This window comes from Centroberyx gerrardi, chromosome 21, assembly GCF_048128805.1.
Source record: "Centroberyx gerrardi isolate f3 chromosome 21, fCenGer3.hap1.cur.20231027, whole genome shotgun sequence".
NCBI lineage: Eukaryota > Metazoa > Chordata > Actinopteri > Beryciformes > Berycidae > Centroberyx > Centroberyx gerrardi.
In genome coordinates, this window is record NC_136017.1 from 4,004,115 (window position 1) to 4,030,364 (window position 26,250).

Sequence of the window (26,250 nt, forward strand, 5' to 3'; positions counted from 1 at the left end):
AGACAAAGCCTGAGCAGAAACAAACTGCAAGACAGCCACAAATTACAACCAGATACTATTATAGCAGGTTACAATTATCTGCTTTTTGGAGTATGTTTTGAAAGAAAGAAGTATAGGTCTTTTTTTTTTTATTTAATAACATCATAGCCTATGTGGATAGATTTTTTTGTGTCACTACGCCAGAAGACAACCAATATCAACATTATTTCTCATTATTTCAATGCACTATATAAGGATGAACGTGAGCATCAAGAATCAAACTTTGGCGATTTGTGAACTTGGGATGCTTCCATCGGATGCAACGCAACATGAACGCATCATGAACGCAACATGAACGCATCATGAACGCAACATGAACGCATCATGAACGCAACATGAACGCAACATGAACGCAACATGAACGCATCATGAACGCAACGTCAATGCAACACCAACGCAAAGACCAATGGAATGGCAACACCAATGCAACGTGAACACACCGCAAACACAACACGTACGCAAAACTGAGGAAACACCACCAATATGCCAACGAAACGCCGCTCAACACAAACAACATCAACGCAACACATCGCCAACGATAAACCAAAGCAAGGCCAACTCAACGTAGGCAGCGAAACAGCTTTCACTGATTTCCAAGGAAGCATTCCCTCCATGGCTGATGGCTGCAGTGGAGCTTCTGGTTTGGACTTCAACTCATCCTGATACTTCGTGGACCACCTGGACTCTTCCTCCACAGTAGACCTCTTTGTCTCCCACCTGCTTGACCCCCACTGACCCAAATTGACCCCCGATGGCGAGCGGAGCCCGTCTCCCTGATTACCCCGACTTTAAAGGAATCTGTCCGTACAATAAGCCAGTCATGGGCGACACGCACGCGGCGCTGCAGGTGCGGCGTCCGGCTGACGGCTAATAGACGAGTATCTGTGGGGCCTTTTCACCATCGCTGGACGAATTATGGAATAAGTAGCGCTCTTCAACTGTGACACCCTCTGTGCCATCTGAGAGGGCAATTAATGCGGTGGGTAGATTCGGTGTCTGTTACACACACGCATACACACACTCACACACACACACACACACACACTCTATTAACTGTCCCTGTTGTGAGTAATGCGGTGTGCTGCTTGATAAATCGCAGCGGTGGTCAGATTCTCTCTCTCGCTTTCTCTCTCACACACAAACAAAACTATCAGCGCTGTGAGGAAACTGGTAAACAACTCCAGATATCAAAACGGTGGTCAGATTTTCCTTCTCTTTCAAACACACTCACACACACACACACACTCTCCCTGTCAACTACACCTGTTGTGAGGAATGCGGTTAGCCGGTCTAGTAATCAAAGTGGTCTCAGCTTCTCTCAAGCACACACAAACTATCTTTGCTATGAGGAATGTGGCTAGTTATCCAGCTGTTATCTGTGTGGGGCCACTTCCAATATCTAAGGGTGTGTTTGTGTGTGTGTGTGTGTGTGTGTGTATGTAGGGGGGTCTTCCGACTCGACAGATCTCCTTTCAAAGCTCCTGCTGCAGGAGGGGGAGGGGGGGGTATCAAACGGCGGCTAGTTAACGAGGACTGCGGGCCGATGGCAAGGCTGTGATCAGCAGGGCGCTGTGTGACCTGACACAGGTGTGTGTGTGTGTGTGTGTGTGTGTGTTATTAAGGGAATGGGCTAAAAGGCCTGCTGAGGTGGAGGGGTCAAGATGTTGTGTAACTGCATCAAATGCATGAAATGAATGTCTAATTTTACTTATATTACATTTCATTAAAGTAATTATCTTTTTTTTTTTTTTTTTACTTGTTTTGATTGACAGGTGATCTGTGGGACGTGCAGTGCAGAAACACCACAGCAATGAGGCTGAGCAACAAAGATAGAGGCTAAATAAAAAAAAATAAAAGAGGAATAAATAACTTTAATATGGTAGTGCAGCACACACACACACAAGTGTACAAGTGGAACATAAGTCTTGTGTAATATTTATTTTATCATTTTTCTTCCATTGTATTTAGATGCTTTGGCAATACTGTTCATCTAACATCCATGCCAATAAAGCAGACTTAACTGCTGAGTGAGTGTGTGTGTGTGTGTGTGTGTGTGTGTGTGTGTGTGTGTGTGTGTGTGTGTGGGAGCTGGACCGCGGTGTGTGTGTTGGGTGGTGTGGTCCTACCTGGGGGAGCTCGGTCTTGGAGGGCGGTTCCCCCTCATGAATTACGCCGGGCTCGGCTCTGACACAAAGATACTTCACCCGCCCGCCCGGCGTGACAGGCGTCGGGCCGCCGGCCGACCCGGCGCGCCCCGTGCTTAATGGCTAAATTGGGAAGACTGTTACTAATCGCTTATTGAATAATGAAAGTGACACAGCTGATAAAAGATTTCAATACGGTGGATTATTTATAATATTTCACTTAAGCCTCCCCGCTGCCCCCCCTCTTCTGACGAACAGGGAGGCTGTGAGCGCTCAGGGAGCGTCTGACAACGTGTGGCAGGAGTGGAAAGAGTGTGTTTGATAGAAAGATGCTCACAGGGGAAGGAACTAAGGGTACCAGGTAGGTTATTTTTTAATCTATTAATATGTTGGCTGTTTCACTGATAAATCTAAATGGCTAGTATATAATAAAAAAGAGAAATTTTGCACTCAAACATTTTAAAATTGATTTATGTCAATTTTTTAATGTAGAATGCAGCATTAAAACCAAACTACATTTTTGCATATTATTGTGTGAATCTAACCAAACAAGACACTGCATTATGACTACAGCTATTGCAATTACGTTACATTTCAGTGTATAGAGCATAACTCTGTGTGTATAGTGTATACTGTCACATAACTGTAATGGCTAAAGAGCAGATTTGGGAAACACAAGGCAGCTGCCAAAGAGTTTTCACTCCTGATAAACCTGAACTATCACTAAATACAACTTGTGCATCTAAGAACAGCAAGTTGGCTAAACAGCAATTCCCCAGATTTCCTACCTACATTATAATGCTATGTATATCCAATGGGAAAAATGTTTAAAGAAACAGAGATGATTCGATCCTCGAAAATGTCTCAATGTTGTAAAGAGAGGGCTCATGATAACTGAAGACTTCAATAATATTCAACTGCAAGCTGAACTTTGATATTGATAATCATTTTGTCAGAGTGGACTCCTTTGTACTACAATGGCTACAATTCTTATTCCTTTACAATAAAGAAAAAATGAAATAAAAAGAAAATCAAGTGTTCCTGACGTCATCTATGGATTGTAGCTTGGGCGGTTAATTGTTTGAGGTCTAGTGATTCTTTGCTGGGTGGAGAGGAGTGAGAAGAAAAGAGAGGAGAGAGGTGAGGATGGAAAAGGACATGGAAAAAAAAATAGAGAAGTAAGGAGAGGGGAGAGGAGAGGAGAGGAGGGGAGAAGAGAGAAGACAAGGAGAGAGGAGTAGAGGAGGGTAAAGGAGAAAAAAGGAGAGGAGATGAGAGCAGAAGGGGGGAGAGGAAAAAAGAAAGGAGAGGAGAGAGGAGAGGAGAAGAGAGGAGAGGAGAAAGGAGACGGAGTGAGCCCCAGCATCTATCCGTCACCCAGACAGCCACTTGCCTTGTCAGCCGCTTGATGCCTCCATGATGGAGAGACACACATTACACATCTGCTGCTGCACTCGCATCTGTTCCACCACTGCGTGTGTGTGTGTGTGTGTGTGTGAATGAGTGTAAGAGACAGAGAGAGAGAGAGACTGAGAACAAGAGAGGAAGTGTGAATGTCTGTAGTAACAAAATGGGATTCAGTGTGTGTGTTTTTATATGAGAGCGAAAAAAAAAAAACTACTGAGTTCACCAGACATCTAGTGACTAAAGCACACAAAATATAAAACAAAATTCCAATGTTTGAATTGATTTCATAAAATTCAAAACACTTTATACCAACCAGCCTCCAGCATTAAAACTATGAGGATGACATGGTAAAGTCATGTGACTGATTTCTATTGTGGTTCATGTGCATCATCATCTGCCCAGCTATCTTTACACATACATGTCAGTGTGAGCCAAGTGTGTTTGAGTCCATCCAAATTCAAATATTCAAGGTTTATACTGTATATGTAGAACAAGAAAATGAGTTTAGTCCATTATAGGAGACAAAAACTGCCGTCCTATGCAGCTCAGTGGCTAGACTATGATACTATCCAGGGTTAGGGGTTCAAGTCCCTGTGTAGCTCAGTGGGAAGAAGCAAGGCACTAATATTGGAAGCAGGGTAGGAAAGCACCATAAACCAACAAGTTTGATCTATTTACCAGGTAATAAACCATTATCTGGAGGTTTTTTGCAGTCTAAAATAATCCGGTAAAATAGTGGAAGTGACACTTGTATTCTTCTGCTCTCCATTGAATGAATAAAGGATGGATAAGGAGGAATAAAGGAATATGTATCCTACTTTTTTGAGTGTCGACCAAGCTATCTATGTTGTTGTTTTTCGTCTACGCACCAGTTCTGAGCACAAGTAACTTCTTAACCCTGTGGTAAACTTTGAGGCTGTTAGGTGCTTTGGATAAAAGCGTCCCCCAAATGGCACAGGTGACACTTTACAAACAGATTCATCGACACACAGCCTCACAGCACGGATAAACCCGTTCCACATAGAGAGACGGACAGAAAACAGAAACACCAAACAGGATGAAGGGATGACTGGATGAGAGGATGGAGAGATCCATTCCTCACAGCGGAGGTCAGGAGGCTCGGAGGACAAGATGGCTGCGTTTCCCAACCCTGTTCCTGACAAGGCTTTCCTGAATGCTGTCTGGATTTTTCCATCAGATGCTATTCAGAGTGTTAAGTGTTTTAAGGGGGAACATGTTGCAATAAGCACAGAACTGATGTGAACAGCAGTGAATTTACTCTTCAGAAATTTTGGTGTGTGTAAGTCAAGGGGTTTGTATCAAAACATAACCATTTTGTTAAAAATGTATAAGAAGAAATTTATGACTCACTCGATCCAATCCATTCTAAAAAATAAAAAATTATCCCATTGTGATTTTTGCTTTCTTATCGATAATCAATTTGGTAGATTTCTCATTTTGGGATTGAAAATTGAAAATTATGCATCGTTTGGTCAACTTTACATTGAATAAATTTTACTTTGCAAAAAAAAAAAAAAATCCCACAGATGCTGCTCTTTATAACAATAAACATCGCGTCAGTGGGCGTAAGAATAAAATATAATGAGCAGTCATATTATAAATATTAGAAAAACTAGCTTAGAAAAATTACTTAGAAAAATAAGAAATACATGTCCATATTTCCCAAGACTTTATGTGGAATTCTGGACCCTCAAATTAATTTCCGATATTTTTCCAGACCTGTGTAGGAACCCTGATAATAGATGTCTACCTACATAACAGAACCCCAGAATTACATAACAGAATTCCCACAAACTCTCCTTATAGAGCAGGAGGGGGAACCACTGCAGGCGGGACGATCTAGCGGTGGGACCGGGGCGGGGAAACTGTGAGGCGAGGGGGAGGGGAGATGGCGTTACCTTCCGCAGTACCAGAGAGGCCGTCGGCTTTGAAGTTGCTGGTGCTCTTCTTCCGCCGGTGCTTCTTGCGGTTGGCGTGCGGCGAGGGAGGCGGCTCCATCTTGGGACTGGTGGTGCTGGAGATGCTGGGACTGGAGCACACCGAGTCGCCCAGGCCCGTGTCTGGGAACGGAGGGGGGAGAGAGGACGGTTAAAACAAAGGCAAGCGGGGTTCAAACCGTGGTCCTGATGCAGAATACCACGACTTTCAATAACTAAGTCAGAGTCCATGACCTGAAAGTCTTCCTTCTTGGTTAATGTTGTTTTCCTAAAGGGGTGAACAGTCTAAAACCTTCATCTAATGCAATGAATGTGTGAAACAAGTTGGGAAAATACATTATAACCCATTTGTAAAATTCCCTGAAATTCACCTGACTTCCCCAGAGAATTTCTCAAATTCCCTGACTTGAGCTTTTTCCTGATGGACACATTTGTCACCGTCTGTTCAGCCAATCAGAGGCGTTCCTACGCTTGTTTTGGAGAAACTAGCGGCGAGCACAGAGACGACGGTCCGAACCGAAACAAAGATAAACCAGAGAAAGCCTGGTGGGACGGTGGGATGACTGGAGGTTTTCCAGCTCAGTTTCTAATTGAATTTACACTAGAGTCTAGTTCTTATTTTTTATCGTTATGAGTGAAGCCTTCCTGATCTTCTGCCTCGCCGCCATGTTGATGCTCCAAAACAGAAATCTATCTGTGGTTCTGGAGCTGGGGGAAAGAGCTAGAGTCGGGGTCTGGGTCTGGAGCTTTGGCTGGTCTGGGGGGGAGAGAGGGTCGGGCTGGGGGGAGACGAGCGGGGCGACCAGCAGGGGGGAAAGAAAGGGAGCCGAGTCTCTCTGCCTCCCACTTTTCACGGCGGCCGCTGACAGCTGTGACTAGCGGCGGAATAAAATAACATTCAGCTTCCATCAATATCACGCCGCAGCGCCGCGACTGACACGGGCACGGGGAAAGGGGGTGGGCTGCGTGTGTGTGTGTGTGTGTGTGTGTGTGTGTGTGTATATGGGGGGGGGAAAGGGGGTTGGATACTGGCATGGAGCACTCTGTCGAACAAACACACACACACACACACAGGAATACACACATATATACACAAGCGCTCCTTGGCCGCCCCATCCCCAAACGCCAGACAGCCCCAAGGACACCCATAACTTATTTTACAATCGTTTAGTCTCAGCTCAAGTGGAAAATGTGACAACTTATCTCTGCTGACAAGATGCCATCCCCGAGCGCGCAATTAACCGCCGTGGATTAACGGCCCTCCCATCTGCAAGCCTCGCTCAATCCACATCACCCCCACCCCCCCCCCCCCACGCCCCCCGAACACACCCCACACCCAGCCTCAAGATTTCCATCCCCCTTTTCTTCGCTTTCTCTCCATCTCCTCTCTCCCAAGATCTCCATCCCTCTTTCCTTCTCTCTCTCTCTGATTGTTGTCTCTCATCAGTTTGGACTCCAGCCTGTCTGAACGTCACACAAATCATTTGGGGGACTGAAGCTATCTTAAAGGAATAACCCCACTCTTTAGCTTAATTAACTCGCCCTTTGTGTGATGAAACGCAACATGCAACAATTTCAAAGATTTGACTTAGTTACAGTTCATTTAAGAAAAAAAAATAAATCAAAGGGTTAGGGCTAACAGGGATGTAAACAAATTTGTGCACAAGATTTGAGAGAAATACGTTTTTCATGGATGGGATATTTTATTTTAGCTAATGAAACATGGGACCAAAACTTTACATGGTACATTTATATTTTTGTTCAATATATATCACGATATGTCTCACGTATGGAAAATCACCTGTTAAATAATCAAATGAATGTTCATCCCATTGAACCGAATTGTAATGTTAGGTGTGATGTCAAACAAAAGTGAAATTTTCAAATAATATCCCTACCATACCTCATTTTGTCAGAGTTTCTAAATAAAATGTTCTTGTTAAAACCAGAAGTGTTTGTCATGATATCTCAAAATCATCACATCATCACCATATGATTCCACTGAAAGACGATAAACGATAATATTGAATTATCGCCCGGTCCCAGCAGCAGCTTCACCTCTGCGTGACAAACAGTGTGTGAAAGTATTAGCGTGCATTATGGGAAAATTCAACACTAGACACACAGAAGTGAAACTAGACATTCCACAGAAAAACCAAATCAAAGACACATGCACTTTCCCCACCCATCTGTGCTACCCAGACTCCCAAAACAATGCAACCCTTCACAGACCAAACGCACACAAACACTCGCTCTAAATGAGTTGCTTCCTGTTTCCAGTGCACACACACACACACACACACACACACACACACACAGGCCTGACCAATAGGATTATCAGTTTAAACAGTTGGTGAGAGAGACAGACAGAGAGAGAGAGAGATGGAAATAGTAGAGTGTGTGTGTGTCTGACAGAGTAAGAGTGTGTGTGTGTGTGTGTGAGAGTGTGTCTGAGTAAAGCTTGTGAGAGTGTTCCTGTAAGTGTGTGTGTGTGTGTGTGAGAAAGAGAGAGAGAGAGAGAGAGAGAGAGACAGCATGACTGTATGTTTATGTTTATGTTCATGACAGTTCCTGTGAATGTATGTGTGAGTACAACTGTGTGTGTTTATGTGAGAGAGGGAGAGTGTGTGTGTGTGTGTGTGTGTGTGTGAGAGAGAATAAGTGTTTGTGCATGTACGTGTGAGGGACGATGCATGTGAGTGCGCATGGTTGTGTGTTAAACAATGTGTGTGAATATGTGTGTCCAAGTGTGTGTTTCTGAATGTGTGTGTGTGTGTGTGAGGGAGTGTGTGTGTTTTCTTCCGCTACACTTGTAGGCCTCTTAATGTAGAAAGAGAGAGATAGAGAGATATTAGGAGAGTCAGTTTCATTTGGGTCAATATGGGTTTGTGAAGGCTGTTACGGATACCAACATTTTTGGATTGAAGCTGTAATAGCTGATATTTTGTGCTGATATTCATTTATTCATTCATTTAAATTTGATCATTTTCATTCTAGGAAAAAAGTTACAAATTTCCCCAAAATGTTCTTCTCATCAGGGTGGACAAGTTTCTAAAACAGCATTCAGACAGTCATGGGACACTAAAACTCTCCACTGAGACCCATGATAAGAATTACACTTATTAAACATATTCCTGCATACTTGAGTGGAATCTGATCAAAGTGTCGAATCAATTAGAATCAATTCAGGTTAATCCAGAGCATTGTCAGTGAAGTAAACACAGGAGATAATGAGGTAAATATTGGACTTTTGGACTCACAGTACAATAGTTTGGCTACAAAACATTGGGATTTGCTGCATGAGCTGTTTGGAGAAATTTGATGGACATTTTCTTTTTACATTTTTGGAGCTGTAAAAAGACGGCTTAGTTAACTTCAAGAGTTTGCTAGAAGACTGAGATGAAACTACTGGGGCTAACTACTATCTACTGTTTATTTTCTGTCTTTGTGAAGCACTCTGTAGCTGTGTGTTTAAAAAAAAGTGCTATATAAATAAAGTTTTACTTGCTTAACTAGATGTGTGTTTGGTTTTCCTACGAACTTCAATGGAGTTTCCATTGACACGGGTGTGAGGAGATAATGACTGGATTTTCATTTTGGGATGAACTATATAACTAACTAATAACTAAGTGCTTATCATAGACAGCCAGTGTAGTATTGATCAGTTCTACAATAAATATGTAATCAATCAAACTGCAACAGACTGAACAAGAGAGAGAGGAAGAGTCAGGAGAAAAAGAGAGCAAATACTGAAGAGAAAGACGAATGGAAGTGCTGCAGTGAGGAGGGATTCATCTTCAAGAAAAAAGACTGAGCCTGTTCTCAGCTACACACACACACACACACACACACACACACACACACACACACACACACACACACACACACACACACACGACCACCCGGGGACAGGACAAACAGTAAGTAGCACATTAGCTGCTTGAGGGTCAGAGAGGAGGAGAGCTTGTTACTAATTACAATAACTAGGACATTATATCTCCTGTGTGTGTGTGTGTGTGTGTGTGTGTGTGTGTGTGTGTTTTTACACTCTTATGCAGACCAAATGTCAAACCTTACAAACCTTAAATAGAGAGAGAATAGACCTTTTGCGACATTATAAACAATATCCCATAGACAATGAAAAAAGATTATTAAAGATGATTTTTGGGCCTTTTTTTTTTTTGCCTTAAATGCCAAAGTTTTAAAAGCACTTCATGAATACATTTGACTTGTTACTGGATTGTACTGCACTGTTATGTCAACTGTCAATGTCAAATAGTTAAATTATACAATATTCCACTTTTCCTTGTTTGAGTGACAAAACATTTTCACAACAAATTTCTGTTGTTGGAATCATTCTGTGATCGATCTTTTAAATGTTTATTTCATTATAGTAATACATTTAAACTTTAGAAAAATAATTTTCATTTGTTAAAGTGTTAAAAATAAAATTCATTTATTTATTTATTTATTTTTTCTTGCTGGATTTATTTTATTTTAGATTACTGAGGGAATTTTTTTTCCAAACGTGACCAAGTTACCAAGTAGCTAGCAGAATATCGAGGATGTTTCAGCTGTCTCATTTTATAAAATGATGCATCGAACTCAACAGCAGCAATAATATCAGAGGTCAGAGGTCAGCTAGAGAACAGTGCACCTGGAGTGCAGGTTTTATGCACAAATAACAGTTTTAGTTACTACTTTTTAGTGATAATGGTGTTGTGAGGAAGTGGAAACTTGTAGAAACTGGCAGGAGAGGGCTAAAACCAGTGGTGGCTAAGCTGTGTGTGTGTCTGGTGTGTGTGCGTGTGTGTGTGTGTGTGTGGCCCCTGGGAGTCCATTTAAAGCATTTCACAGCTTTAAACGTTATTTGAGGAAGGCGTGGGGCTGGGGGGCTCCATCCTGACGGGAGACCTGTCAGTCAAGCTTATCGTCACGGCGACGCACACACGGCCTGACAGCTGTCAGTCTTGGAGTCTCGCTGTGTGTGTGTGCGCATGAGTGTGTGTGTGTGTGTGTAGCCAGGAGGGAGGCCAGGAGTAGGACAACCACCATCAGTACTAACAGCAATGAGGTGTGTGTGTGTGTGTGTGTGTGTGTGTGTGTGTGTGTGTCTGGAAGGGCTTGGATAAGATAATACTAGCAGGAATTGCACACACTTGGACACACACACTACACGTACACACACACACATATATACAGTATATATATACACATAAAGACACACCTTCCCACCCACCCACACCGATATAAACGCCCACACACACACACACACACACACACACACACACTCATCACTGCTGTTAGTAGTGATGGTGTTTGCTGCCCATTAGCTTGACAAACAGTTAAAGCAGCATTAGAAGCCTGGCAGGCGGATCAATGGGAGACGGATGATGGGCCCCCCCGCGGAGCTCCGCACTGGGGCCTTCTGACCCACAGCAGGGCCGCCTGCCACAGAGCTCCGAGCGTGAACACAAAAAAGGGACATGCATCTGGACTGGGCTGGTTTTACCTGACGTCATTTTAGTAGATAACAGTAAATAACAGTAAAATATGCGGGTACACGTCATAGTTTCATGTATTTACTGTTATTCTAAAATGTGGGAAATAGTAAAAATAAAGAAATATGTGGTGTGTTCAAACTTTTGAGTGGTAGTGTAAATGGACAATTGTGCTGTAAGTGAATGCAGATGATGAGTTTTCAGAATATTTAAATTTTTCCAGCTGTGCAACCATAAGGAATGGAAAGGAGACACAGAGGAGGGAAGGTGTCAGGTGTCAGGTCTAAGGTGTCAGGTGTAGGTGTCAGGTGTCAGGTCTAAGGTCTAAGGTGTCAGGTCTAAGGTGTCAGGTGTCAGGTGTAGGTGTCAGGTGTCAGGTGTCAGGTGTCAGGTCTAAGGTCTAAGGTCTAAGGTGTCAGGTCTTAGGTCTAAGGTGTCAGGTGTCAGGTGTCAGGTGTCAGGTCTAAGGTCTAAGGTGTCAGGTCTAAGGTCTAAGGTCTAAGGTGTCAGGTCTTAGGTCTAAGGTGTCAGGTGTCAGGTGTCAGGTCTAAGGTCTAAGGTGTCAGGTGTCAGGTGTAGGTGTCAGGTGTCAGGTGTCAGGTCTCAGGTGTCGGTGTCAGGTCTCAGGTCTCAGGTCTCAGGTCTCAGGTCTCAGGTGTAGGTGTCAGGTGTAGGTGTCATGTGTCAGGTGTCAGGTGTAGGTGTGTTGCTGGTTGGTTACCGGTGCTGACTCCGGAGTTGGCGATGACGGTGGCGTCGGTCCACTGGTCGGCGCTGGAGACGGAGTAGGAGCGCTGGTGCATCCCCTCCAGACCGCGGCTGTTGAAGGACACCAGACTGACGCCGCTCGCCATCTGAGACACCGACGAGCTGCTGGTCACCGAACCTGGAGAGAGAGAGAGAGAGAGAGAGAGAGAGAGAGAGAGAGAGAGAGAGAGAGAGAGAGAGAGAGAGAGAGAGAGAGAGAGGAATTCAAGTCTTATCATTTCATAGGAGACAGACAAATATGTAAAAATCAACCGGGCTAACATCATGAGAGGTAAACAAAAACAAGTTTGCAGTAAGAAAATGACTATTTCTTCTTCACTCGTACATAAAAATGCACAAACGTGTACAAAGAAACACACATATAGACACACATATGTCTACACACAGTGAAAAAAATGTAAGAAAATTAATCAATTGTCACTAAGGCACAGATACACTCATGCAGGTACACACACAAACACACACACACACACACACACACACAGTACAAAGCATATGCATACAGTCAAAATAAAGAGTCTGGAATCATAGAGAAACGCTAACTAAATGGCTATCAAAACTGCTTGTCATAGATGGGATTCGAACCCGCACCTCCATTTAGAGACCAGAATCTCCGGCCATCCTTGCAACGAGTGTGTGTGTGTGTGTGTGTGTGTGTGTGTGTGGTAAAAAAGCGCAAGAGGAAAGAAACATTTTGTGGTGTTACTTATCCCTATGATCCCACACTTTTCAGACACCTTGTAGTACGCAGCGTTTCTCAACCACACACAGATACACAGACATGCACACACTCCAGTCACATACACACACACACACACACACACGCATGTACGCAGGCGAGCAGTCACACACACACACACACACACACGCAGGGGGACCATAAAAGGCAGCCCTTACAAGCTGGCTGCTTAAATCAAACCCTTGAGTTAGCAAGAGCCTTCGTGGCCGAACAGCCGGGTGAATCATTTCTCTCTTCCTCTCCTCCCTCCCTCCCTCCTTCCCTCCCTCCCTCCCCTCATCCCCTCATTCTCTCATTACAGCTCATTTCTTGGCGCTGGCTGAGTGGAGCCAGGACTCTGATTGCATTAATATTCATGACAATAATTAGTACATGGAGTACGGCTCACTGAATATTCATGCTATTAGCTTGGGCCTCCTGGATCCCTGTGTGCTGTGTGTGTGTGTATGTGTGTGTGTGTGTGTAGTACATGCTTGTGTGTGTTTAATTTAAGCAGCCGCCTCATAAGAGCTGGCTTTTATATGGCTGTGTGTGTGTGTGTGTGTGTGTGTACTACATGTACTACATGGAAGAACGCTAATGTCCCCACCTATTGTTTTCTAATATCTTCCTTCCAGGAATAAGCAGGTTTGTGACTTCAGATCCATCTGTGTATTTGGGGCTAAACTGGTGTTTTCTACACTGATGTAACATTTTATTTGCAATATTCTTTGAGTATTATTATTTTATTATTTAACCTGATAACCTGATAACCATGATAAAAGCACAAAAATTGCCGGTGAGAAATAATAGTTTGTACTATAAATTAAGTCCTACTGCTTCTCCTTCTACCACTGCTAGTACTACTGCTACTAGTACTGCTACTAGTACATCTGCTACTACAGCTTCTAGTACTACTGCTACTAGTACATCTGCTACTACAGCTTCTAGTACTACTGCTACTAGTACATCTGCTACTACAGCTACTAGTACTACTGCTACTAGTACATCTGCTACTACAGCTACTAGTACTACTGCTACTAGTATCTGTAGTACTAGTACTTCCACCCTGCCTTAAAGAGCTGTGAACACTAAAAGAATTTCATTAGTCTGGTTTTCAGTGGAGAGTTTTAGTGTCTACATGATGGTTTGAGAGGCTTTTTCCCACTAGCTATTAGCTTCCATTAGCTATATCTTCAATACAAAAATATCAGTATTGGCCTTTAAAATCCTGTAGCGGTCGAACCTTCGCTCTCACTGTAAGAATACATCACTTTGAAGCTTTGTGATGCCTCGTCATTCCTTTGAAATCGATAGAAACAAAAAAATGCGCATCAGGTTTTCGATACCCGGCCCTACATCCCAGTGCCTGTGTGTGTGTGTGTGTGTGTGTCCGGTCTCACCTGCAGTCTGTCCCAGCTGCAGGCTGCTCATGTCCTTGGCCAGGCCGTTGGTCTTGGGGCTCGGCACAGCGGCGCAGGTGGACACGGCCCGCGGCGGCCGCTTCCCCGGGACCTTCACCGTGGTCCGCAGCAGGTCGATCTCCTTACCGTGGACGTTCTGCATGTAGTCCTGCAGAACAGAGGGGGGGGGGAGGACGGAGTGATGACACAGGCCTCGAAGCAAAGAGAAACATCGCCTATGTAGAAGTCGGAAACTCAGATGTTCATACTGAGGGGAAACACATGTACTCCTGGACAACAGAGAGAGGAGGGACGTTTCTTTGCAATTATAGTTTTATAAGCTCCCAGTTACTTCACATCAGAAGAAGCTGAACTACAGCAAAAGCTACACAGAGATCATATCTACATCTGCAATGCCATATAACACAAAACTGCATGACTGGTTAGGATGTCAACATTAAGTCCAACAGCTCTGACAGTTGCCAACCATTAATTAGAGTCTGGATGTAAACATTAACCAAACCACCATATCTGGGTTCATCATAGGAACAAGTGCAAGGAATGTAAATTTTATTTTTTGTGTAATATCCATCATTCCTACAGTTTCCTTCAGTAAAAAAAAACCCTAAACCCAAACCAAACAACTCAATTTGGCTTCAGATGAAGTGCAAGAAATGTCAAATATCTGCTGTGTGTAAACATAAAAAATAAAATAAAGACATGAAAAGGAGGTTGAATCAAGACATGAGGCAGAAATAAAAAAGAATAATATAATAAAAAGTAAGAGGATGAAAACAATGCAATTCTGTTTCTTTTATAGCCAAAAATATCTGGTAGTTGCAGTAGTTAACTAAGCCTCAAAATGACAAAAAGTAAAAAAAAAAAAAAAACACTATCCAAAGTATAGTCAAACACAGGTCAAAATGTATTTGTTACTAATTGGGACTGCACCATTCGTGGGGGTCGAGGTGTTTATTCGTGGCTCATTCTGCTCAAGCGCTCCCTCTAAGTCACTCTGGACAGGAACGCCCCTAAACGCCTGAATTGTAAAACGTAAATCTGCTGAAGAAAGAAATAAAAAAACTAATCCCTCAAAGCCCGGTGAAGTGGCTCACCACTTGGCGGCTGAATGTCTGAGCCGGTTCCCCGACACACAACACACACTCCGACCCGACACACACCGACACACACTCCGACCCGACACACACCGACACACACTCCGACCCGACACGCAGCCGACTGCAGCCTCCGTCTGCACCGGGCTCGCTCACCCTAATGATGTGCTTTCCCCCGCTTTGGACTGGGGGGATTAGCCGTGTGAATTAAAAGAAGAGTAGGGGTGTTAATGACACACGAGAGGCGCTTGTTAAAATCCCCCCCCCCCCCTCCCCTCTTCTCTAGATGATGGAGTGTGTGGAGTGTGTGGAGTGTGTGGAGTGTGTGGAGTGTGTGCAGTGTGTTAGCGGTGACCTGTGAGGAGCCGGGCTTTGTGGGAGGTCGGCCTCCTCTTCAACATGAAGGAGACGTGGAGAAACAAAGCTCCGCAACCCACTGGGCTGGCTTAAAAGGACTGTGTGTGTGTGTGTGTGTGTGTGTGTGTGTGTGTGTGTGTAGGTGTGTGTGAGAGAGAAACAGTATGTGTGTGTGAAAGAAACTGTGAAACTGTGTGTATAGTGTGTCTGTGTAAAAGAATAATGTGTGTGTATGATGAGTACATTCTGATTATTGTGGATTATATGATTATCCGTGCACCAGACACACACACACACACCCTTTCACACACACACACACACAAACACATCACCATTCACACATGTTTATCTGTGCACCACGCATTTTTACACGCACATACACGCAAATGCACACACTTTTTACACACACACATTCATACACACACTGTCTGATGATAATCTCATGTGATTACAAGTCCTTTCCACACACACACACATACACTCATACATAAACACACACAGGCAAACACACACATTCATACACAAACACTCTTCACACTCTCTCTCTGTCATTTACACACATACACACTCTCTTTCTCATTGACACACAAACACAAACATGCTCTCTCATTGACACACATATACAGACACACACACACACACACACACACACACACACACACATACACTCATACATAAACACACACAGGCAAACACACACATTCATACACAAACACTCTTCACACAAACACTCTCTCTCTCTCTCTCTCTCTCTCTCTGTAATTTACACACACACACACTCTCTTTCTCATTGACACACATACACAAACATGCTCTCTCATTGACACACACATACAGACACACACACTCTCTCACACACACACTCTCTCTCTCTCTCTGTGTGTGTCTGGTTGGAGCAGCAGGCTGTGCTTGCCGCCTCCCTCTGGCAGCAGGCTGACAAAAGGCCAATTCAAAGCCAAGTGCTCTCGACGGCGTCTTAACAAGCCACCGGAGAGCCCTCGAGCCAGGGGCCCGCTGGGTAACACCCCCCCCCCCCCTCCTCTACCCCCCCACTACCCCCCACCCCACCCACACACACCACCACCACCCCCCCCCCCCGCCGACAGATTGACCGAGGTAATTGAGTCTCCATTTGCATCGGGGAGCTTTCATCATCGTCCCGATCGTCCACGCCACGCAGAGCCGGCCGGGACGCACGCGTCGAGCGAAACACACCGACAGCATGTGGTGACGGTGTGTGTGAGGGGGGGGGCGTGTGTGTGTGTGTGTGTGTGAGCGAGAGAAAGAGAATGCGTGCGTGTGTGAGAGAAAGAGAGAACGTGTGTCTGTGTATGAATTTGTTTGTGTGGGTGAGAAAGAAAGTGTGTGTATACGTCTGCGTCTGTGTGCATGTGTTTACAAGAGTGTGTGTGTGAGAGTATATGAATGCGCTCATCTGTGTGTGTGTGTGTTCTCAGATTAATAAAGGAGTGTGTGCGTGTGAGAGAGGCTGTGTGTGCATGTGTGGAAGAGTGTGTGTATCTTTGTGTATGCACACGTGTATCGAAGTGTATAAAAACTTGTGTATATGTGCACGTTTCTAAGAGTGTGTGTGTATGTGTGCCCACCTGCATGCATGACAAAGCAAGTGTGTGTATGTGTGTGTGTGTGTAGGTGCATGCTTATGTGAAAGACTGTGTGTACACATGCATATTTAAGATTCTGTGTGTGTGTGTGTGTATATCAAAGGCTGTGCATGTGAAAGAGTGTGTGCTGGTGTATGAGCATGTGCAGAAGAGAGTGTGTAGCTTGTGTATGCACATTTGTGTGTATGAGAGATGTGTATGTGTGTATGTATGAGAGTGTGTGTGTGTATGTGTGTGTGTTCACTAGCATAAATGGATGCAGAAATGCGCACTACACCAATGACAGTGTGAAAAATGCAAAGCGAACAGGCAGCCAGATACTGCTGACGCCGAGGGAAACGCTAATCCATATCGGCCGAGCTCCAAAACACAATCGATGAATAAAGAGACGAGTGAGGAGATAAAGGAGAAGAAGAAGCACTGCGGACAGACGGGAAGCATTAAGGAGGAAGCGATGGGGGCGACGGATGGCGGTCCAGAGGTCGGAGGAGAGAGGACGGAGCGCTGAAGATCGGCGAACTTCTCCACCCAGGAGGGCAGATCAGCCTCTCCACACGGCGGTTAGCAGGCCAGATTCATCCCACAGCAACGTCAACAAAACCCAACAGCGTACGATGTTTTTCTTCTATGGTACGTTTACACAGTAGGCTGTTGAATCTGTTTCTTTACGATAAAAAACTGAACACAAATCAAACATTAAACACTCATATATACTGCTTTTGCTGCACAAGCGTAGGTAACAAGGAAGCTATTTTGTACGCTAACGCTAGCTAGCTTCCTACCTTCTCCAATTCTTCCAATGGTAAGTGATGTCAACCCCTTAAAATTTGACTGGCTGTGAGATGAAGTGTCTGTTTCTCCTTCCCCACAGGAGGCGGAGCTCTTGTGCACGCTCTTCACCGACTGCAAATATCCGCCTCGCTCTCAATGAGTGAACTGCAACTAGTAAATCCACTGCTCTGTTTGAAAGCACCTTGGATCGCCTAGGAGCCGCTTTGAGGTCCACAGGATCATGAGAAGATGATTAGCGACTTCAGGCCTTCGTCAGATTTAGGCTCACAAAAAAAGCAATGCAGCAGCAGTAAGACTAGAGGTTAGAGAAGTGGGCTTGAGGTGGGAAAGCTGTCGGTTCAAATCCCCGGAGCAGCTGGGAGAATCTGTGAACAAGATGGTCTGCCGACTGAGGCAAGGGACTTCACCTCAAGTTGAGCTGTTTTTAGGTCAAAAGTATTTCAGAAAACTATCAGTGATTTTGGCTCACAAAATGCAAAGGGGCAACTGTAGCCTCAGGGTTAGTAAAGTAGGGTTAAAACCCTGAGGTTGTCGGTTCAAATCCCCAAAGAGGTAAGTGGGGAAAAAATGATGAGAGAGAGACCCTCATCCCTCCATACTTAACCCCCCTTTTCCTGTTTTAAAGATGATTTTAAGGCGTTTCTGAAACCTACAACCCTCATAATATGGCGGTCACTAGTAATATTTTTTCCACCCTGGTTTAGACTGGGGGTAAGATGTGTGTTAGCCCTGAATTGAAAGAGAAATGGGGGTTGCTGGAGTGTGTGGAGTGTGTGGAGTGTGTTGACTCTTCCTCTTTCAGATGGAGAGCTGAAGATGAAGAAGGTCACGGGCTGCAAACGAAACTCCACGACATCTTGCGGCGCCTCACCTTGCCGACGCAGCGGGATGCCCTGCCCTCTCCATTCCTACCGAACCATTTTTACATTTTTCTCTTTCTACTTCTTACTCACTCCTCACCTTGTAATTATTCCAGCCTCAAAAGCCATTAACGGCCGACTCTCGCAGCTCAGAATCGCAACAAGACAAGAGGCGATTAATTACTCGCTTTTTTGGCCCGGTCTTCTCCTTTTCTTGGAGGAGACTTTTTTCTTGCCAATTAGGTGGCATCTATTGCCATCCACTTAATTAGCGGCATTAATGTGATTTCTTTGCACATAGTCGGGCAATTAGCGGCGCTGATTGAGTTTCATTCGATTAGCCTCCGCAAACACTCTAATTGACGCGCGAGCTGCAGATGCAACGCGCTCGGGAAAACCTGGCTTTTTGGCGCTGGAGGGGGTTTTGTGTGTATGTGTGTGTATATATGTGTGTTGATGTGTTAAGCGATGAGTTTTTACACTAATTTACTGCATCAGCTACTCCAATCGGTGATGGACAAGTGCAATTTGGTGGATGTGTTTATCCAAAGCGCCTCGCAGTACAAAGAAAGAATACATTTTTTAGTATGGGGGCCCCAGAGGGAATCGAACCCCCAACCCTGCTGTGCTGGTGCCTTGCTCTACCTTTCAGTTACCTCTGCTCTGGGAATTGAACCCCCAACCCACCCAGCCTCTGGTTTGAACCCTCTCTCCTTTCATTTCCCACCAACACTGTTTCTTTTGCACGCTCTCATTTCATTCGACTGCGCTGATTTGCTTCCTCACTTTTATTACTTCACTCCATCCATCTCGCTGTCTGTGTCTGTGTGTCTCAGGCCATCAGTGTGGCGTTGGGGGAAATTATTCTGATTTTAATTAACAATAACAGTAAGGCCTGATTAAATATTGGAGTAGAGAGAGAGAGAGCAAGAGAATGACAGAGAGAAAGAAATAGAGGAGAGTGAGATTGAAAGAGAGACAGGGAGACATGAGATTGTGAAATTGAGAGAGAATGACAAAGATTAGATTGAGAGAGAGGGTGAGAGAGACAAGGAAAGCATGAATGAGAGAGAGAGGGAAACAGTGTGTGAGAGGTGAGAGAACGAGATTGAGAGAGACAGAAAGAGAAAGTGATATGGACAGAGAGAATGAGAGAGAGACGGTGAGAGACAGAAAGATAATAAAAAGGGAGAAATAGAGTACAAAGAGGAGAGAGAGAGCAAGAGAATGACAGAGATACTGTGTGAAAGGAGAGAGAAAATCAGATAGTGAGAAAGGTTGAGAGAGAAAAAGAGAATGAGAGAGAGACAAAAAGAGTAGGAGAGGAGAGTGATACTAAGAGAGAAAATGAGAGAGAAAGAGAGAAATGTGTGAGGAGAGGAGAAAGATTGAGACAGAGAGAGGGAAAACACAGTGGGAAATAGACGAGAGGAAAGAGCGATATTGACCGAGAGAAAGAGAGAAAGAGAGAGAAAGTGAGAAAAAGAAAGAAAGGGAGAAATTGTGTGAGAGTGAATGAGATTGAGAGAGAGACAGATAGAGAAAGAGAAAGTGAGAAAGGATAGAGAGAATAAAGAGATAAAATGTGAGGAGAGAGATAGTGAGAGAGAGAGGGTGAGAGAAAAAAGAACAAAAGAGAGAGAGAGGGAAACGGTGTGAGAATGAAGAGAATGAGATTAAGAAAGTGTGTGTGTGTGAGAGAGAGAGAGAGAGAGAGGTAGAGAGAGGTAGAGAGAGAGAGGGAGGTAGAGAGAGGTAGAGAGTGTGGTAATAAAGAAAGGGAGAAATTGAGTGAATAAGATTGAGAGAGACAGATAGAGAAAGAGAAAGTGAGAAAGGATAGAGCGAGAAAGATAGAGAGAATAGAGAGATAAAATGTGAGGAGAGAGATAGTGAGAGAGAGGGTGAGAGAAAAAAGAACAAAAGAGAGAGAGGGAAACGGTGTGAGAATGAAGAGAATGAGATTAAGAAAGTGTGTGTGTGTGTGTGTGAGAGAGAGAGAGGTAGAGAGAGGGAGGTATAGAGAGGGAGGTAGAGAGAGAGAGAGGGAGGTATAGAGAGAGAGGTAGAGAGAGGGAGGTATAGAGAGAGAGAAAGAGAGAGAGCTAGAGAGAGGGAGGTATAGAGAGAGAGAGAGAGAGAGAGGGGTAGAGAGGTATAGAGAGAGAGGGAGGTAGAGAGAGGTAGAGAGAGGGAGGTAGAGAGAGGTATAGAGAGAGAGAGAGGGAGGTAGAGAGAGGTATAGAGAGAGAGAGAGGGAGGTAGAGAGAGGTAGAGAGAGGGAGGTAGAGAGAGGTATAGAGAGAGAGAGAGGGAGGTAGAGAGAGAGAGAGAGAGAGAGAGGGGGAGGTATAGAGAGAGAGGTAGAGAGAGGGAGGTATATATATATATATAGAGAGAGAGAGAGAGAGAGGGAGGTAGAGAGAGAGTGTGGTAATAAAGCGGTGTTGGGGCAGTGTTGTGCCAACAGGGCAGCGTGCCGGGGCAATTAGTGCAGACATTACAGCCTGAGATTCACATCATCAACGTCAACGTGGGCAAACAGATGACGACCCACTCCTAATTAATACCACAACCCATCAACACACTGGCCCCGCGCGCGTGTGTGTGTGTGAGAGAGAGTGTGTGTGTGTGAGACAGAGAAGAGAGAGAGAGAGAGAGAGAGTGTTTAGGCCAGCCACGCCATCCAACACTTACTGGAATGAGATGCTGCGCTGATTAAGGGAGACACACACACACACACACACAAATTAACCCACACACACACATGCACAGATCCACACAAACACAGACATAAACACACATGCAAACAGACACACACACATACTTGTATTAGTATGGCTGCTAATGGGCTGCTGTGTGTGTGTGTGTGTATGTGTGTGTGTGAGATTGAGGGAGAGAGAGAGAGACAGAGAGAGCCAGAAAATGTGTCTGAAGGAAATAGAGTAGAGAGTAGGAGGAGAAAGAAAGAGAGTGAGACTGTGTGTGTGTGTGTGTGTGTGTGTGTGTGTGTGTGTGTGTGTGTGTGTGTGTGTGTGTATGTGTGAGCGAGCAGAGAGATAGATAGAGGTCAGGGCGGGTTGCCAGAGCGGTGGAGTCTAATAAGCAATCAGAGAGAGGTTTTGTAATGAGAGTTGTGTGTGTGGCGGCGGAGGGAAGAGGCAGGAAAACAAACGGCTAGCTTAACGCTGCGCTCTGCTAATGGACTTAGACTGCAACACATTACTACCAACTTCATCTAACAGAGCCGCTTGTGCTGAGAGAACGCCCACGAGGGAATTTAACCCTGCTTGCATAAAAATATCGGACAAACATGGGAATGGCGGCAATCCGAAATAGAAAAGTCAATTTTCTTGGAAGTGTGTTTGCTTCAGCTTGAAAGGTTAAAAAGTTGAATTCAGTTGAAAGAGTTCATCTTTTTAAAATGTTTACAATTTAGCTCTGTGTGTGTGTGTGTGTGTGTGAGACTTACATGTAGGCTGGGGTGGTAGGTGAGCAGTCCGTTGTCACACAGCGTGACGTACTTCTTCTTCCACTCCTTGTTGAGTGATTTGCCGCTTCTCTTCAGCAGCATTCCCTGTGGAGGAGGACAACACAGAAGCACAGGTTGAGCACCACAGTGTCGCTCTGTCTGGACCTGCAGATGTAGCTTTCATACAAGTCCCACTTCTGACTGAAGCTGGCTGAACTACTACTACTACTACTACTGGCTCCATCCCCAAGAGGAACCGTCTGGAAAAATATCAAGTTCTGCTCTCTTTTCAGATTGTTAGAAATTACAAGGAATCATCTGGTGTCTAGCTGGTTGAGAGACACCAGAGATACGTTTTATACTAATTTGGTTCTGATGCGTAACATTCAAGGATTGTCTTCAAATGCAGTAGTAATGCAGGATAGATCCAGTTTAGATGCATCAAGAGCGACTACCACTGTTTTCATAGTATTCTGTTCCATCAGCACACGGCCATCTTGGTAGGAAAATAACAGGTGATTGTAATAAATTAACGAATGATTATAATCAAATGACAGCCACAGCCAATGAGCTATGAGATATGGTAAACCTGGATAAATAAAGGTTAAATAAAAAGTAAATAAAAATAAAAAAGCACCATATTGGTAGGAAATGCATGTGACATGTGCATGTGATAGATGCAGCATAAATGCATAAAAGGGGATTTCTACAAAGTCCCACAGCCTGTACTTTCACCAGAATTATATTGCAGTTCTAGTGAGGACAGGACCTTCCATCATATATAAATATTCTAGGAACACAAAAAGTTGTTGTATGATCTGTTGTCAAGGCACTGTTGACTAAGAGCATAATGCCTAACGCCCTAAATGCTACGTCTGACCTACGAACTACAAAGCGCACGCCACTGAAACGGTATTTCAGCTCTTGCGATGGAAGCGTGGCGTTGTAATTGTGTGTTTTATGGCGCTTAACGTCTTAGCGGTCGACGTTCCCGCTCTTTGTGCACGGAGGCGTTTTTAAGTTGGAGCCAAATCACATTCTGAAGCCCCGGACCGTGGATAACAACCTCAAAACCAGAAGACGGAATAAATAAGAGTTTGCCCAACAGTTAATTTCTCCCCAAAACAACATTTTAACGTCAAAGAATTGCGCCAGAGCAGAAAGGACCTCGACGAGAGCGGAGAGAAGAAGAGCGGAGGGAGGGAATCAGCAGTTAGTTAATTCTCTGACTCTTTTTTTTTTTTTCTCTAGGCCTGTTAACATCCCTGTTTCACACTCGTTTTCTCGCTCTCCATCTCGTTCCCTCTCTCTCTCCTACGCACATCAGCCGCGGCTGACTGACCGTTTAGGCCGACCGCCCACCCACACTTCATTTCAGCCAGATTCATTAGGCGAACGAGAGAGAGAGAGAGAGAGAGGGGGGGGGGGGGGGGGGAGAGAGGGAGAGAGAGAGAGAGGGAGAGAGGAGGCTATCGAGAGAGATCGAAATAAGAGCGAAAGAAGGCACAAGGGTGAGAGAGGTAGCAAGGGAGATCAGAAATGGATGAGAGAGAAAAAGAAGAGACGAGAGAGAGAGAGAGAGAGAGAGAGAGAGAGAGAGAGAGAGTAGAGGGAGGCGGTGGACGGAGGGGGATAAAACTGTCCGCTGATTAGCAATTACAGCCGGGCTGCCACGCGTGTCACTTCACTGGACCTCTACAACATTAACACTCCGACAGAGGATATTAATAGAGTCCAGCCGTGAAAGAGGGCTTGAAAAGGGTGTGTGTGTGTGTGTGTGTGTGTGTGTGGCAGTAGCACCACCGAAGAAGAGGGGGATGGGGAGGAGGACGGACGAGATGGACAGGCCGGCTTGATGGACAGAGGCCTGCTCTCCGCCTGCCCTGACCGCTCAACTTTCATTAAGGCGGCCGGTGGTCCTCGAACAAAAGAGGGAGCCCTGGGGTGACCCCCGCCGCCGGTGACGGCACATTCGGCGTAATTGGCGGTGACACGATGCCGGGAAGCGCACTTCAGAGTGACAGAGAGGGAGTCCAATGCAAAAAACGGTAACCTCCCTGTAATGATGTAACATTTAGCAAAACTATCCCGTAGCCTAATTACACCATCGGGCTGTTTTTATAAGAATATAGTCCTGGATTGGTGCACAAAAGACAGCATTGACAGAGTCTCAAAAGTAGAGTAGACTACACTAGAATAGACTAGAATAGAAGTGGACACCAAACAGCACATGAAGGGTACAAAAGTGAAAAGACATTACATTGAAAGTCATCCAATAATAAATATAGAAATTTGCTCTTGTGACCCCCAGCGAAGCCTCAAGATCCATTCACTGTGTCGAAGTGATTTCTCCCCCAGCAGAGAGCCGAGTCCTCTGTCGACAGGTTCGGGGGTGCGATAAGGGAACAGGATAAACCGCTTTGATAAACTGCTTCTGGATTCTCCATACATCATCCTCACCGGGGTGGAAGGAGGGAGGGAGGGAAGGAGGGAGGGAGGGAGGGAGGGAGAGAGCGAGGGATAAAACCTAAATACAAGCTTCTTTTCCCAAGTGAAAATACACAACAACTGGATGAGAGTCTCACGTTTTGTAGATAAAGACCTCATTTGTCTCGGTTGATTTATCCTTCTTTTGCAGTAATAAAACACTTCAAAGACAAATACATGTTTTAAAGTCGCACTAAATGTATGAGATGCATTAGTAAGGTTTCATTAACTAATTATCAACGGTGATTGATGATGATCTATCTGAGCTGCTGCTGGTTGTCCAGGTTCCAGGCAGCGTAAGACAGGAAAGTCTTCTAGTAACAGACACCAGCGAAGTGGTATCAGGAGAGCACTTAGTTTGTTAAAAGGCAGCCCTCCACACGACACTTCACATCTTTTTCCTCTTCACTGAAACTGTAATTAGCCTAAGAGGGAGACACATGAGAGAAGGAAGATGGTGCCGTACTATGGCGACTTGCCGTTGCTTATGGTATTTTATTGCTTCTACCTTATGTCTTACTTTGTGTTCTGTGTGTTTTGAGTGTTTTTATGTTGTGTGGTTCATTTTAACAATTCTTGTGCCTCTCTGTCTGTTTTAAGTGAGCAGATCGCAATCAACCAAGTCGAGATGGCAATAAAGTACTGAACTGAACCGGATTCAGTCTTACACCAGGAGTGGTACTTGTGGTTTCAGAGGTGAAGCCTTAACCACGACACCATCTCTGGGTAAAACAATATTCAAGTAATATTCCTTTTCTCCATTTTCCTATAAACTCCCTATCACCGATCAATATAACACAATAGCGGTTCAACCTATATCCAGTTCATAAAGCTTTTCCATTTACCGTTCTAAACAGCCGGTGTCTGGTAGCTCTTTCCTGGGCGCACCGGAAGTGATGCGTTTTACATTTCCGGCAGCAGCAACAACAGTTTGTTTGTAATACACAGAAGAAGAACCGGGTATGGAGGGCACCATCAGTTCAGGATTAAACAGAGGTTCAGGCCTGAAACCTGCCAGGGTTGTGTACACCTTGCCAGCGAACCCGGTAATTTAAGCTCGTCTCCAGAGGAAGTGAAACAGTGTGTGTGTGTGTGTGTGTGTGTGTGTGTGCGGCTGGAACAACAGGGGTTCCCCGTTGTGCGCTAAACGCGACTTGACGAGCTTCCTAATGCTCTGAAGTGAAAGCTGCCGGCAGCCGTGCAGCTGTCAGGCCAGCTGATCATCCATTACTGCCTGTTAGTGAGCGAACGCCAACATGTTTCCAGGCGTTCTGCATGACCGCAGAGAGAGAGAGAGAGAGAGAGGCACCAGGAGAGAGGAGAGAGTGACAGTGAGCGAGCGAGGATGAGTGTCCATGTGTGGTTTTGCATTAGGGCTGAACGCAATTAAGAAATTTTAGGTCAGCTAATACTCCAAGGATTTTATCAAATTATCGAATATCTCATTTAATAGACAAATCTGCAAAGTTGTAGCACATTACCGTCCCTCAGGAAATACACTCAATCATGCAAACTGATCTTGACATCTAGAGTTTACTGAGATCAATACCTATGAATGAATACTGTTCTGATGCTAGAAATGTCCTTACAATTTTCAAGAAAAA

The 26,250-nt window shown here is 44.7% G+C and overlaps 1 protein-coding gene across 5 annotated transcripts in view; it reads right to left on the bottom strand.

Annotated features, from left to right (window-relative positions):
* Positions 1 to 26,250, bottom strand: part of agap1 (ArfGAP with GTPase domain, ankyrin repeat and PH domain 1) — a 201,082-nt gene that overhangs the window by 32,078 nt on the left and 142,754 nt on the right. For 4 of the 5 annotated variants that reach the window (XM_078291017.1, XM_078291016.1, XM_078291015.1 and 1 more), the window contains 4 exons: positions 22,160 to 22,264; positions 13,939 to 14,107; positions 11,771 to 11,935; positions 5,510 to 5,671 (listed from right to left, as the gene is read on the bottom strand). In XM_078291017.1, coding sequence (XP_078147143.1) covers positions 5,510 to 5,671; positions 11,771 to 11,935; positions 13,939 to 14,107; positions 22,160 to 22,264 — 601 coding nt within the window. Of the gene's footprint in view, positions 1 to 5,509; positions 5,672 to 11,770; positions 11,936 to 13,884; positions 14,108 to 22,159; positions 22,265 to 26,250 lie in introns of all 5 variants that reach the window. The other variant, XM_078291013.1, reaches the window with a different exon arrangement.